The sequence below is a fragment of the Rhipicephalus sanguineus genome, chromosome 6, assembly GCF_013339695.2.
Source record: "Rhipicephalus sanguineus isolate Rsan-2018 chromosome 6, BIME_Rsan_1.4, whole genome shotgun sequence".
Taxonomy (NCBI): Eukaryota; Metazoa; Arthropoda; class Arachnida; order Ixodida; family Ixodidae; genus Rhipicephalus; species Rhipicephalus sanguineus.
Window position 1 is genome coordinate 84,879,186 of NC_051181.1, and position 13,870 is coordinate 84,893,055.

At 46.3% G+C, this 13,870-nt stretch overlaps 1 protein-coding gene across 15 annotated transcripts in view; it reads left to right on the forward strand.

The window, feature by feature from the left end:
* The window catches only part of LOC119395969 (dnaJ homolog subfamily C member 13), a 221,893-nt gene that overhangs the window by 73,951 nt on the left and 134,072 nt on the right, over positions 1 to 13,870 (forward strand). For all 15 annotated transcript variants that reach the window (XM_049416836.1, XM_049416838.1, XM_049416840.1 and 12 more), the window contains exons 18-22: positions 204 to 427; positions 1,401 to 1,560; positions 4,085 to 4,147; positions 7,007 to 7,108; positions 8,818 to 8,922. In XM_049416836.1, the coding sequence (XP_049272793.1) occupies positions 204 to 427; positions 1,401 to 1,560; positions 4,085 to 4,147; positions 7,007 to 7,108; positions 8,818 to 8,922 (654 nt within the window). The remainder of the gene's footprint in view (positions 1 to 203; positions 428 to 1,400; positions 1,561 to 4,084; positions 4,148 to 7,006; positions 7,109 to 8,817; positions 8,923 to 13,870) is intronic.

Below are 13,870 nucleotides of genomic sequence, written 5' to 3' on the forward strand. Positions count from 1 at the left end.
AATGTTATAGCTACGAACAGTCAGTTCAGTTCCAAGTAAGGTGAAAAGGAGAAAAAAAAAACCTCGCCCTGCTTTCACTGTATGTCACCCGGCAAAACCATTCTGCTCGTGCGACCTTTATGCAAAAAGAAGAGATAAATGTTAGTCATTTTATTTATGGCATCACAAAATGCAGCTCTATGCATGTGCGCATATGTATGCAGACACGAGAGGAACTGCGAGATGCACTAGAGGCCGAGCTGCGCAGCTTCTGTCAAGATCGGTCGGTGTGTGGTGCCGGCCTGCCCGTGGCCTGGAACCACTGGGAGTTTGAGGTGCTCTACCCGAGCCTGCAGGAGGAAGTGCGTGTGGGCGACTACTTCCTGCGACTGCTTCTCGAGGACGAACAGCCTGCTGACGGTGCCTCGGCTTCCTACATCCGCCGCTCGTGAGAAACCGTTTCATCCACAACTGGTGCCGTAGCCAGCTACTGAATGCTGCATACTTAACAAACAGAGCAAAAGAAAGTTAGAGACGAAAGGAAGAACTCCGAACTTCCTTTGGTTTCTTTTTCTTTTTTTTAGCTGTTCATTAGTTATGCAACCTTACCAACTAGCCCAGGTTTCCACATTACTGAACTGCATGTTACCCCGTAGCTCTGCATTCAGAGACAAGCCTAAACATGAAGCCGCAACCTTGATTTGGTCAAGTCTGGCTCAAGGTTATGCCTTCACTTGAGCAGGCCCATGATTCCAATTTCTAGGATGTGTTCACATCGGGGATTATCTCGAGTCGGACTGGACTAATGGTACATTACTAATGGTATATTTGATTGGTCGCTACCGCAACCGGGCCTAGATTGCAACAATGTGGAGCCTGCGCTAAATCCAAGCGAGAAAGTGTTTCAAGCCGGATGTGCAGCCGCTCGCCAGAGCAATCTGAAGCCGGAAGAGAAAACCCACCAGCACTTTTTCTGTTGCAAACAAATAAGCTGCAGGTGCCAAGGAACCATCGTGCATTTTGCTGTGGCTGTTGTCACACCAACATTGTAAGCTGCAGAAGCCACGTGACTAGAACTGTGGCAGATCTCGGTTGTGCTCTACGATCAAAGATGGCAGCCCCTCAGAGGGCTCCGAGCTGCTGCGTGGTGCTCGAAAGGAACCAGCCAGGTTTTTTTCTCGGTGCTCGATTTCAACCAGCAGAGTGTACCATAAGTCAAGTCATCGCTTCAAGTTTGAAGTTGAAATATGCATACTACTAGCAATCCATCAGTCACGTTGTAGAGGAAATGAGAGGGCAGATAAAAAATGGATAGCAATGAATAGGCAAGCAATAGATAGAAAGTTGAGCTGCTAGTGGTCTGCTCTGTTCACGTTTCATGAAACACATGTGATCATCATAAAATATGCTTTCTTCTTCAGATCTGAGTTCTTCAACGACCTGTACCATGCCTTCCTGCTGGCATCGGACCCGACGCGGCGGTGCCAGTGCCTTCAAGCCATGGCGCTCGTCTATGGCCGCCACTACATGGACATAGGACCGTTCAATGACACCAAGCACATACTCAGCAAACTGGACAAGGCAAGGTTTTCATTGTACAATCGGACCTTCTCGATGTATTTTACAGAGCGTTTTTCCCCTCTTTGGCACAGCTATTGGTAACGTAGAAAGCTACAGTGCACTCAGAAGGGGACATAGTGAAGAAGAAAGAATGACAGTACTGAGTTCACTCTGTCCCCATTCGCTTGCAGCTGTAACCTTTTTAAGACTCAATACCAACTAGCCCATCAAGCCATCCTATTGGCAACTATAGATTATTTTTTACATAGTGTTGTGAGACCAGTTTGCTGCATTTGCAGCACAAGTCATCAATTTGTGCTTATGTACCAACTCTGCAGTAGCGATAGCTACTGTGTAGTCATGCAAACCATGTAACATTGCAATTAGGGAAAATGAAACACTTCAGGTGGGAAAGCCCAAGAGCCTTGACTTCCAATAGTTTATGCTCAAACCAACTGTGTCACAAACATCTGAGGAGTGCAAGCAAGCACAGTAATTTAAGAAATTTAACATTATGTAGCCATCCAACTTTATTTGTGCATTTTCTGGCTTACCAAGTGCCCTTTTGCCACAGGAGTCGTGCTTTTTATACTGTAAAAGGGTAATTTACTGTTACAAGTTGAATAATTTTTCTTCGTAGTGTTCCTTTTAAGCAAGACCATGCTGTGTATTTCTTAAATTTACATGCTCAAAATATAAAAAACACACCATCGAAATGTGTTTTTTTTAATAGCTCTTTCTGTTGATGTAAGGTATTATTAATCATACAGATGTGTCCCGTGCGCACTCCAACTTTTGGTATCAAAGCTGCCTTTTTAATTGCCTATGCATACCTGCTAAGTCTCCCAATTTTTCAGGGAGATGCCCGAATTTTGAGCAATCCTCCCGATTTTACGGGCAAGTCCATAAATCTCCCGGGAAACAGCACTAGCACCACCGTGAAAACAAAATAATAATAACTAGGGACACCGGTTTTAAAATTTTATGATTGTGCGGAACTTCAATTTCGCCTCAGTACACTGGTGTCATGCAGAAAAGCGCATTAAAATTGGCAGGCGGCTACTATACTCTGCGACATCTTATCTTGACAGTTGAGCGAAGGCTACGGAGGCGGGGCTTCCGCACATTTGCGTTGCTCCGCAAGTAATACGGCAGCTTGCGACTGATTTCGATTGTGCTTGCTCGCGTCATTTGGAAAATTATATACGCGAAAAATGTGAATGGGCAAAACATTTCGATTGTCCAGTGTACGTTTTAGTGTCATATTACGAGTATATTTTTCATGGAGAACTAAACAGCGTGTTTGCGGCCGCACACTTACCCGCTAGGTCATGGACGCCATGTTTACTTTGGAAAACGGGCGTGCTGAAAAGTTGGTGCTGTCTAAGAAATGGAAAGAAAAGGAGGCATTCTTGCAAAATGAACAATCACTGTATTTTACCTACGACTTCCCGCAACTGTCTGAGCATTTACTTCAGCAAGGCAAATGAAAAATTATTAGTATACTTAAGTACTATTTTTTGCCGCGGTAGCAGGCATGCGCTTCTGTAGCTCTCACAGTGCTGTCAAGAAAAGTTGTCACCTAGTATAGCTGTCTCAGGACACAGCAAATTGCGTTTAATTATGCACATGTGCACGTGCTGTATACTAATTGCGAGCACCAGATGTCTCCGAACTTTACTAGCAATCATTTTTTTATCACATCACTGCAGCCCCGATAAACATTAAATTAACACATACACCTTAGTTTTCTTCTGTCGCTTCTCCCATCCCCGACCCCTTACGAATCTCCCGAATTTCGAGGTCACCAGGTTGGCAGGTATGCCTATGTAAACATGCTCCCATTCATCTTCAAAGGTGCGCTTAGTGAACACAAACGACACAAACGAAAAAGTACAGGACATAAGGCAACGAGCGCAAACTACCAACTGGTTTATTGTCTGAAAAAAACGTAGCCCCAAGAAAGGGGTGTGTCAAACGAGACAATAAACCAGTTGGTAGTTTGCGCTCGTTGCCTTATGTACTTTTTCGTTTGCGTCGTTTGGGTTCACTAAGCGCACCTTTGAAGATGAATCAACACCAACTAGCCCACCTTATAGCTCTTCTCAATGCTCCCATGCTGGCTAGACTTCAAAGTGCACTGAATATCAATCTTTGTTGATGTGGCAGTTAGCTTGAGCACATGCGTGGAAAACCTACTCAATAGAGCAACATAACAAGGGAGCAAGATTGCATAGTCCATAGTCAAGGTCCATAGTGGAGATATACTCTCATAGCAGCGTGGTCATCTGACAGTGACATTCATGTGATGCCATTGACTGCACTGAAACCTCGATATAATGAACACGGATATAACGAAATATCTTTTATAATGAAGTAAATGAAGAATAGTCTTGCAATACATACAGTGTTAGGAATATACGCTTATAACAAATTTTCGGATTTATAAGGAAGTTATTTTCGTGTAAGATGTAACGTCGTTATAATGAGGTTTGAGTGTACGTGCAAGTTCCGTGAATTGACTGATGGTACTTTCTCATCGCAGTGTATGGACCGGATGGAGAGAGACCGCTTGCTCATTTTTCTGAGCAAGTTGATCCTTCACAAGGTGAGGCTCTGTAGTTAACTACGAGCATTCAGTGTAATCTGTGAAAGATCTAACACTTCACCTTTGATAGTGTCATAGAATTTTGAACTTGATAAGAGGTTGGATTAAGCATTTATTTAATGGAAAAGAAAAATTGTGTTTTTTGTGCGAAGTTCAATAAAAAAGAATGCTGATGAAGAACTAGGAAAGCATCTAGTGTAAAAACCACGAGGACGTTTCAGCTTGAGCCTTGAGTGTGTTACGTTCCCATTAAGGAAATGTGGGGGCCATTCCAGTGTACGAGCCTTCAGCACGTTGTGAACAAAAGCTCCCATATGGGAGCTGAATTGACCCTTTAATCTTTTCACTAGAATTTTTCGAAATGTTTAGTTGATGTTTCTTTTACAGCGAAGGCTGTTATCTGATCACAACAGCAGCCGACTTTGGTGGCGTAGTAGTCCGCTGCCGCCGCGGGTGTCCGTAACCGCTATCACACAAAATTAGAAAAAAAATATATATCCAGGGCCGAGCTGAATTCAAACCCAGGCCCTCTGCGTGCCATTCGCGCATTCTACCACAGAGCCACGACTGTGCTCGAACCTCCTTTGCAAAAAGACCCCGTCAGGCGCTATGTCGGGCAAGCAATCACGTTAACAGATGCAATATAGCGTCGTAGGAGAGTAAATTCACAACCATCACACAATGCGACTTGGTGTAATGAGTGGGTGGTTTAAAGCTTCCAACCCATTACAAAGGGCTCAGCCATAATTCTTCATCAGCCCAGTATCCACAAGGCCCTCACAAATGCCTTACAGACATGCAGTGGGTACCTCGCTTCTCCACAGAATGATGAATAATGGCATAGTGTATAGTTCCTACTTCGCAAAACTATCATGATTTATGGCGCAGTGGATACCTCGGAACTGCACTTGTAGTAGTCGCCCCAAGAGAGTTTACAACGGGCTGTACAAAGGCCTCTTCCTCCAGCTTTTCGCTGTGACTGTGCTGCGTGTTCTGTGCAGGCTTGGCGATTTTTCATTCATTGTGCCTCTTCTCATTCCTGACTTCATACTGTGTGCAGTTGTGTCCCATGGAGTCATGCAATAGTGTGGCTGTGCAAAAAACTTGTCATTTTGTTTGCAGCTCTAAGAACAAAAAAAAGAAAACGAGTCTCAACGGGTGTGTTAGGTAATATTTACTGCATCATCACATTTCTTTCTTTGCTAGCCATGGGGGAGGTAAAGCTATGCAAATTTGTGCGTAGACGTTAACGTATACAGCCATTTGCCATGTGTTGATACTGCTTTCATAGCATGTATGTGTTGACAAGGTTTTATGGTATATGGGAGCAATGAAACACCATGAGTGTAAAATTAATTGCAGTCTCAGATCAAACTTGGCTTGTTTCCCAGCTAACAAAAGTCACTTGGAGCCATTGTGACTAAGTTCATTATATTGCCTGACTTCTGGTTGGCTGAGCAGCTGCAGAAGACCGCCTCTATAAAAGGCTAGGACAGAAGAGCGAAGGAGTTCTCGGCAATGCTTTGATGACTGAACTTCATCTTATGAGAATCACTGCTTTTTGAAAGTTCATATTGAACTTGGGTTTCATCATTTATGCCATTGGGTGCAGGGGTGACATTGGTACCATGGCAATGAAAAAAAACATGGCTGATCCCTCCGTCATAGGAATCGGTATAACACGAAAGTGATCGTGTCTTCACAGAAGTAGTGCTTATGATATATGAGAGCTTGTACAATGTCTATTCGTGTTTGGCAGCTATAGCACCGTTTGACGTGGATGCACCCATGTTGACAGCATGTCTCTATCGCGACGACTAACGCCCATGATCATGATTAAACCGTTGAGTTAGCTGACGGTGTGAACATATATTTGGACACAGCGAATCGTGAATCGCGCGTAAGGATGATATCAACAAGCTCATAATCAACACTGGTACCCGGTATGCACTTCTTCAAAGCGTCGTCAATTAAGGAGAGAAACGGCACGGTGTGCGCTTTCTAGTAATGCGTAGCCGACGCCTGTGCTCATGCATACATAACACACACTGCACTTCAGCAATGCGGGAGGTAGAGGTTCGTAGCCTGAGCCGCAAACGCGTGCGTCCCGCTGGCCTCTGTATCGCAGGCGCTGCTCTCGCTCCACCAAGGCACGACATTCGCCCGTCGAAATCGCGTCCTTTCTGCAACGCATATTGCAGCAGTTTTGTTAGTCGGTGCTCTTGCAGTTGAAGCAGTCGGCGGCAGAGAAATCCCGTTCGTGCATGTGGAAGCTGCACTACTCCGATGAGCCGACGCACGCTAACACGAATCCAAAGGCAAAGAACGTAACTGCGTCAAGGGTGCCTCGGCGACGCCAGCGCGGCCAGTCTACCTCTCTGGTATCGAGACGCTTTAACCATGACCTCCGATATCACGTGCAATCTCGTAGTAAGCGCTAGTAAGTGTCGATCGTGAAGCATTAAAATATGTTCAGTAGGGGCACACATGACTTGAAGAGCTATTGTTTCATACCAGATGTGAATTTGTGAATGCTTTGCCTGCAGTTCAGGTGCAGTTCCATACGTTCTCTGTCGATGAGCGCTCGGTTGCTCAGATTTGGGAAGAAATTTCTTATTGTGCATACCATGCACCAGTAGATGGTAAACAAGTGTGTATTTGCTTTAAAATACCTAGTAACAATCTTTCTTTACCACCTGCAGCGACCTTCAAAAAAGTGCTTTTTTTTTTAGCTTTATGTTCTGCCTGTCTGTAGAAGCAGCTACGGCAATTGCAGGGAGTCTAGCATGCTTGTGTTGGCCCCCTTAGAAGATATGTTATACTGATTTGCCGTCTGGTGCTGACTTTCTGACAATGCAGCGAAATGTCAAGGAACTCTTGGATGCTGGTGGCCTGACTACCCTGGTGGAGCTGGTGACTCTGGCTCATCGGCACGTCAGCCGTGCACTTGTCCCAACACAGGTATATTCGGGCTTCTGTTTGTATCTTGGCGGCTGGTCTGTTTGCAGTGGCCACCAAACCTGATGAGGGAAAGGGCCCTTCACCAAGCTCGGCCACGGCAAACAGACAAGCGCGGTGTGGACGGAATTATTGTCCGTATTGAACATTTGCAACATTCCTTTAAAAATGCTCACCATTACTTTCAAAATATTGAATGCCCTTCCACACTGTGTCCTTACATGTGTGCTTCTCTTGTATTTGCCACAATCACTTTCATGTTATTGAAAATATTTGTATAGACGAAACGGCACTGTTTTGGCGCATGTTTCCAAATAAAGCGTTGCATCGAAGTGACTTGCAAGCCAGAGAGTAATAATGAGCAATGTACCCCTCTCAAGATATAGTTGACTCTCTCATCTAGGGTTTCATATTGCATTTCACAATGACGGATTTACTTGAAAGGGACACTAAAGGTAAATAACAATTTGTCAGAGTGAAAGCTCAATGTATGACAACTTCTAAAACGGCAATATTATCAACAGTAGTGCCCTACTTGCAGAGAAATTAAGCTAAATGTACCACACGATGAGCGCCACGAGTGGGACATTTTCGAAGTGATCCCGATGACGTCTGAGAGTCTGCCTACAATAAATCACTAGTAATCAAACTAGCAGCAATAAAAAAAGAACCTTCCGTGAATCAAAAGACGTAATAAAATGCTGCTTGTTCGTTTCCGTTTGATTCATGGAAAAAAGAACCTCTGTGGCGCTGCCATGGGGAACGGCGCGCATGGTTCAAAGGTTCCGTTTTCGCCGAACTGCGCTTCACCCGGCGCCCTGCTTCGCTCACGCGGTCGCATCACAGTGGTAGTTTTGAGATCGCATACTGCCGCGTGTGTTTTGCGCGCTCGTGAAAGTCGCTCTGACAGAAAGTTCGACAAAATGCCGCATGCAACGACGCCGGAACTACAAGCCCTCAGCAGCATACCATGTTCATCGGGGCTCAAGTGGCTGAATTGGAGCCCAGCGTCGCGAGCCAATGTCTCGTTGTCAAGTTCTCCGTCCACATCCGCTGCGGCGATTGCGGCAAGCTTCGATGGCTTCGATGCCCGTTGTTGCTGCTGAGGGTCCCGCTACTTTCGCTCTGCTGCTACTAGTGTCGGCGGCCGCGCAGTAAAGGCGGGCAACGTTTGGCACGGCAGCAGTGACGTTTGAAAGTCGGATTTCAGGCGGGTGATTTCAAGTGCGCTAACGCGATGCGGACCCCTAAAACGGGATTTTATTTCAAAATAAGCACTTCCTTGGCATAAAAGTAGCACTACGAAGTTTCTGGACCGCTATTTCAACTATCAACGTCGACTTAATATTTGCCTTTAGTGTCCCTTTAATAAGCTTTATTTCAACACAGCTTTGTTAAGTAGTGAAGCATATTAAAGCAAATTCATTATTGTGAAATGCAAATAAAACTAGTTGTGAGAGTTAACCATATCTGGTGTTGTGCAGTGAAGTATATTAACGGACTCTAGGGCCTGTAGTATCTCTTACATTTCATTGCCAATAAATTGAACAATTACGTGATCCCCTTCAGATTCGACATATTCAGGTTTGACCATTTCATGCAGTGACAATTGCGCAGTGAGTAGGTGTGCTGAGATCATACGACAAAATGACTTTACGTCCTCCGCTGACAGTGGAGACGTGGCAGTAACACATGTGCCTGGCCTGGTGCAGATGAATGTCATAGAGGCATCACCTGACACGGTTCTGTGCCTGGAGAAGGAGTGGCACGTAGGTGGTGAGGACAAGGACCGACAGGGGCCCTATGGATACGATCAGGTGAGTTGTCCTTTTTTAGAGCGCAACTCCTAGGCGCCCGTTCCTGTGTTGAGCGGCGTTGCCATTGCCGTTGTTGGCATAACCTATAGAGCGAACGAGGGCGAAAAAGAGCGAATGCGGTGTGCAGCGAGCCCCTGTGTTAGCGTCTGCAATGCCTCGTGCCCGCTTGCGCTTCTTGTGACAGCGCAACGCATGCCTCTCGCGCACGGGCAAGAGAAAGTGGGTTGAGCTGTGAGGCTTGGGAGAAGACGACAACGTGTGTTGGTCGAAGGGACACTTTGTGTGTGGAATGCTCTAGCGGACTACATGCCCAGAGTCCTACATATAGGACGCTTCTTTGATGCACTCATTGAGGCCTGCTTGATGTGCTGTACGTGGCGCTAGTCATCAGCTAAAGAAATAGCGATGTTAGAGTGTATCAAAGAAGCGTCCTGTATGTAGGACACTGGGCATATATGGGTTCAGGGCCGGGCCCTTTATAGTCTGGTGCACTGTTTGCGTCAGCAGAAGTTGGCGATGCCAGGTTCACCACATTATGTTGACACGAAAACCGAGCATTCTATACTCCCACTCATGCCGCGCTGCGTCACCTTGACACATGCGCATTTGCCCAACTTATCGCCAAATGAAAACACCTAAACAGCTGTGCTGAGAATTCGCATTAGGCAGTCCCATAATCGTCGGTGAAATTTTTTGTTTGCCTGTAATGCTTTAGCATAGTGTATACAGTAAAAGCTCGTTAATTCGACACCCGTTAATTCGGAAATTCGGATAATTCGGACGGCTCTGTTGGTCCCGGCCAAAGTGCATGTTAATCTATGGGACCAAACCTTCGTTAATTCGTCAGAATAGGGCTCCGCACCGCTTAATTCGGACAAATGTTGATGGCTGCCGCTACACAAAAGTGTGGTAAGGCAGCGCTGGCACCACTGGAGCAAAACCGAAACCTGAGTGACATCGCCATCGTCATCAACTAGTGAGGGCGATCGCAGCGTCACCGAACGTCGGCGTCTTCTTTCTTCGCTCCACTGCGCCTCCGACGCCATTTTTCCTTGTGTTGTGTCGGCACCGTCTCTTCTTGCGGAGTTCTCTTTTTTTCCCCGTTGTGACCGTGTTTACATGTGAGGCCCGAGCATGCGGCAGTAGCTGACGATGGCATCAGCGAGGTGTTGGCCGAGTCCACCGTCGATGACTGCCCGACCTTCGATGCTGTCCTTCCCTCAGATATGACCCTTCAGGACTACATCGCGATTGATGATTGTGTCGCCACGACTGGTCTCCTGCCCGATCAAGAAATTATTAATGATGTCGTGACCTCATCGTCGCACCTCACGGGAAGTCTCGGAGGCTCTTTTGATATTAGAGGACGTTTGCCTGAGCACTTCCGACAGTTTGCGCGCTGTTGGCCATTTGGAAGAGTTAAGAAAAATTGTAATGTCAGCCGGAATCTGCGCGAAAACGCAGACGACCATTACAAAATACTTCAGCAAATAAAGGTATGCTTCTCCAACTTGATTTTAATGTTGTTTGTCCTGTTCATTCGTTAATTCGGCATTCGGTTAATTCGGACATTTTTTCCGGTCCCGTGAAATCCGAATTAACGAGCTTTTACTGCAGTGGGGTACAACTTAAGAAGTCAAAGGTGGATGCACACAAGCCTGCACCAATGAATGTGCGCTCTAGACTGACGTCATAATCCGCACAGTTGGTGACCCAGCGACGGAGAACATTGCCGAGTACATGAGCGGTACAATATCTGCAGTCGTGGAGACAATTGACTGCCACACTTTGGTTATCTGGGCGGGGCTTCTCCCATCTTGGCAAGTTGAATCAGACTATAGATGTATGAATGTAGACGTGTTGGAAGGTAAAGATGCAACATCGGTACTGCTGGCAAGCATATCGAGAAGCCAGGTGCTATCAATGCATGAAAAATATGTTGGCTTTCTGATACATACGCATCAATGTAACTACACATAGGCCTTGCTGAAAAATTTTCATGCTGCCTTTACAGTGGCTATTATTTGGCAAAAAAGTTAGTGGGGACACTCTCACTTAATTTCGACCACCCAGGGCTTTTCATTGTGTACCTAAATAATACCCGTGCCACACAAGCACAGAAAATGGCATTAACTTCTTAATGCCTTAAGATTTAATGCCATTTGCTTGGTGCCACACGGGAAAATCAAATGGCATTCGCCGTCCGCCACGGTGGTATAGCGGTTACGGTGCTCGGCTGCTGACCCGAAGGTCGCGGGTTCGATCCCGGCCGCGGCGGTCGCATTTCGATGGAGGCGAAATGGTAGAGGCCCGTGTACTTAGATTTAGGTGCACGTTAAAGAACACCAGATGGTCGAAATTTCCGGAGCCCTCCACTACGGCGTCTCTCATAATCATATCTTGGTTTTGGGACGTAAAACCCCAGATATTATTATTAAATGGCATTCGCCTTAATGCCATTCGTCACCTAATGCCTTCGCTAAAACTCATTTGACTGAGCAATGCGTACTCTCGACACCAAAGCTTCTCAGTGCAATACACATAAAACATTTGAAATCGCATCTCTTGCGTCAAAAAATATTTTATACATGACTTTTAATACATAGTATGTTATTTCCCAGTTGCAATATAGCAAAATTCTCTTCAGAATTGCAATGGCTATGGTGGCTGGAGCGGGAGGTGTCAGCAACAGCGCGCAGGAGAGGCAACATTTTTTCATGACGACGCGCTGGCACGAATGGCGTCTCCGAGCCGACAGCAGTGCCACCGCATTGGCGCTGTTCATGCAGTTTGAGTGCAAAGGCATCTCGGAGACGACGATGCGCCACCTGTCGGTGTCATAAAAAAGTGCCGCGTAGACTTGCACGGCGCAGCCCCACCGATGCTGACATCTCTTCCTCTAGCCACCGTACAGCGGCTTCGACATGACAGGTGCCATGTCGGATTCTAGGCTTCGGATTCCACATGCAATGGCTGAAGTTGCTGGGGTTGGTTGCAGTGCTGTAAAAGACAGGAACAAAATCAAGCTAATGACTCCATAATTTCGCCCCCATCGAAAGGTGGGCACCCTGGCCGGGAGTAGAACCCGCATCCTCAGGAATTGCAGCGCAACGCCCTAGTTGGGCTGCATGCATGGGCTATAAGTGGGTAAAAGGCGACTGCACTAACTGTTGTGTAGTATGTTACGTGGCTAACTGATACGTAGTGCATATGCAGAAAGTGATCCTGTGGTACAGCCTAGGTGAATGATGTTTGGTTCACAGCCGCCATTTTTTAACGATGTCGTGTGCAGAACCGTCAGGAAAATTGGGCCCAGTGTTCAAAACATAACTGTACGTAGTTAGTTTATTTTGTTGTAAATGGAGGTGCAAGTTATGCACAGTACTGAAGGGACATTTGAAAGTTTGTTTTATAAAATAGACATTTATTCATGTAAGCTTTAAGCACCATTGCTAGAAAAATAATAAAAAGGAGCTCTTTCCAAAAACCAAATTCCTTGTGTAGTCTAAAAGTTGTACATGTCAGTCTTCTTGTCCTCATGCATGATGTCACTTCTGAAAAGTTTATCTTAAATATTTTACTGTCCCTGCCTTCCTCTAACATCTGCATCTTACCGGTACTTAATTATGGGCAGAGTTATACGTAACGCGTTGCAAGTAATCAATTACTTATCCGAAACTAACGTTCTGGGTAATTCAGTTGTATTTTCTTGTCATTGATTACTGGTAATTAATTACTTTTTCCCAATATCAAGTTGTAATTGGTCTTCTAGCGCACTTCTCGTCCCGAAAAATATGCAACCGCTCTGTAGGGACCATTGTCCTGTCAGACGGGGGGGTCCCTACAGAGCCTATTTTTCACCTTTTTCCTTGGCCTCCTTACCAGCAGCGCCTTAGCCGAGCACGAGCAACAGTGAAGCGCGATGCTTTGTAGAGGACATGAACACTAGCATCGAAGCACTGCGCACCTATGAGCTGGTGTGCAAGGCGTTCATACATTATAACACCGCCCTTCCTTCCAGCGGACGCACTGAGAGAGTGTTCAAGAGAGTGTTCAGTGTATATAGCAACAAGGAAACGTGGAAGAATCAGCGACAACTTTGAAAAACAACTCCTGTTCAAAGTGTAACACAATTCCTGTTCAAAGTGTAACACAACTCCTGTTCAAAGTGTAACAATGTGTAACACTATACAGTGGAACCTCGTTAATGCGTACCTGCCGGGAACGCCGCATAACTACGCACTAAACGGTAGTACGCATTAACCACCAAGTAAAAATTTGCATCTCCTCGCGTACACAATCGCCGCCAGCAAAGAAATAAGTACAGTGCCACAGCAAATATTGCCTAAAGCACCCATTGCAAAGCCTTTTCTTTCTCTTCGCCAAAGTGGAGAAAACATTCTGGTACTCTCGCACGACCGTCTGATAGCGCGCGGTGGCGACGCAAAGGAGCATTTTGGAACTATTACAGGGTCCGGTATACGCAGTGACCGACATAGCGACAGAATGGACAGTGTCAGCTTTCCGCGATATATGTGCGTGCGTCTGTACCGCGATCTGCTCCTAAACGAAAATTGACGCAGTTCCAGCGAAACATGGTACGGCTGCGTGGAGCCGATCGTCTCCTGGCTAGTTGCGTGCAGCGCATCGCCTTCTCGGCTCACGCCGTCACTGCCGGGCCGCTTGCTGTACCGCACGCGTGCATTTGTCGTGGGAGTGTTCTTCGTACGCACTTCGCTCCAGACCGTGCACAGATGCGGCGAGTAGCTCGTTCAGTTAACGCGGCGATGACGAACTTCCTGCAAGCGATGCGCACTTGGCGACGCTGTAGCGGTCCTGGCAGTGGACAGAAGCGTGTTTGGGTGGTCGCCCAATAAAAGCGTGCAGTATGGTTACAACAGCGCTACGCTTGCTGTGCCATACGCTTGCGTTTAGTGTGATAGCGTCA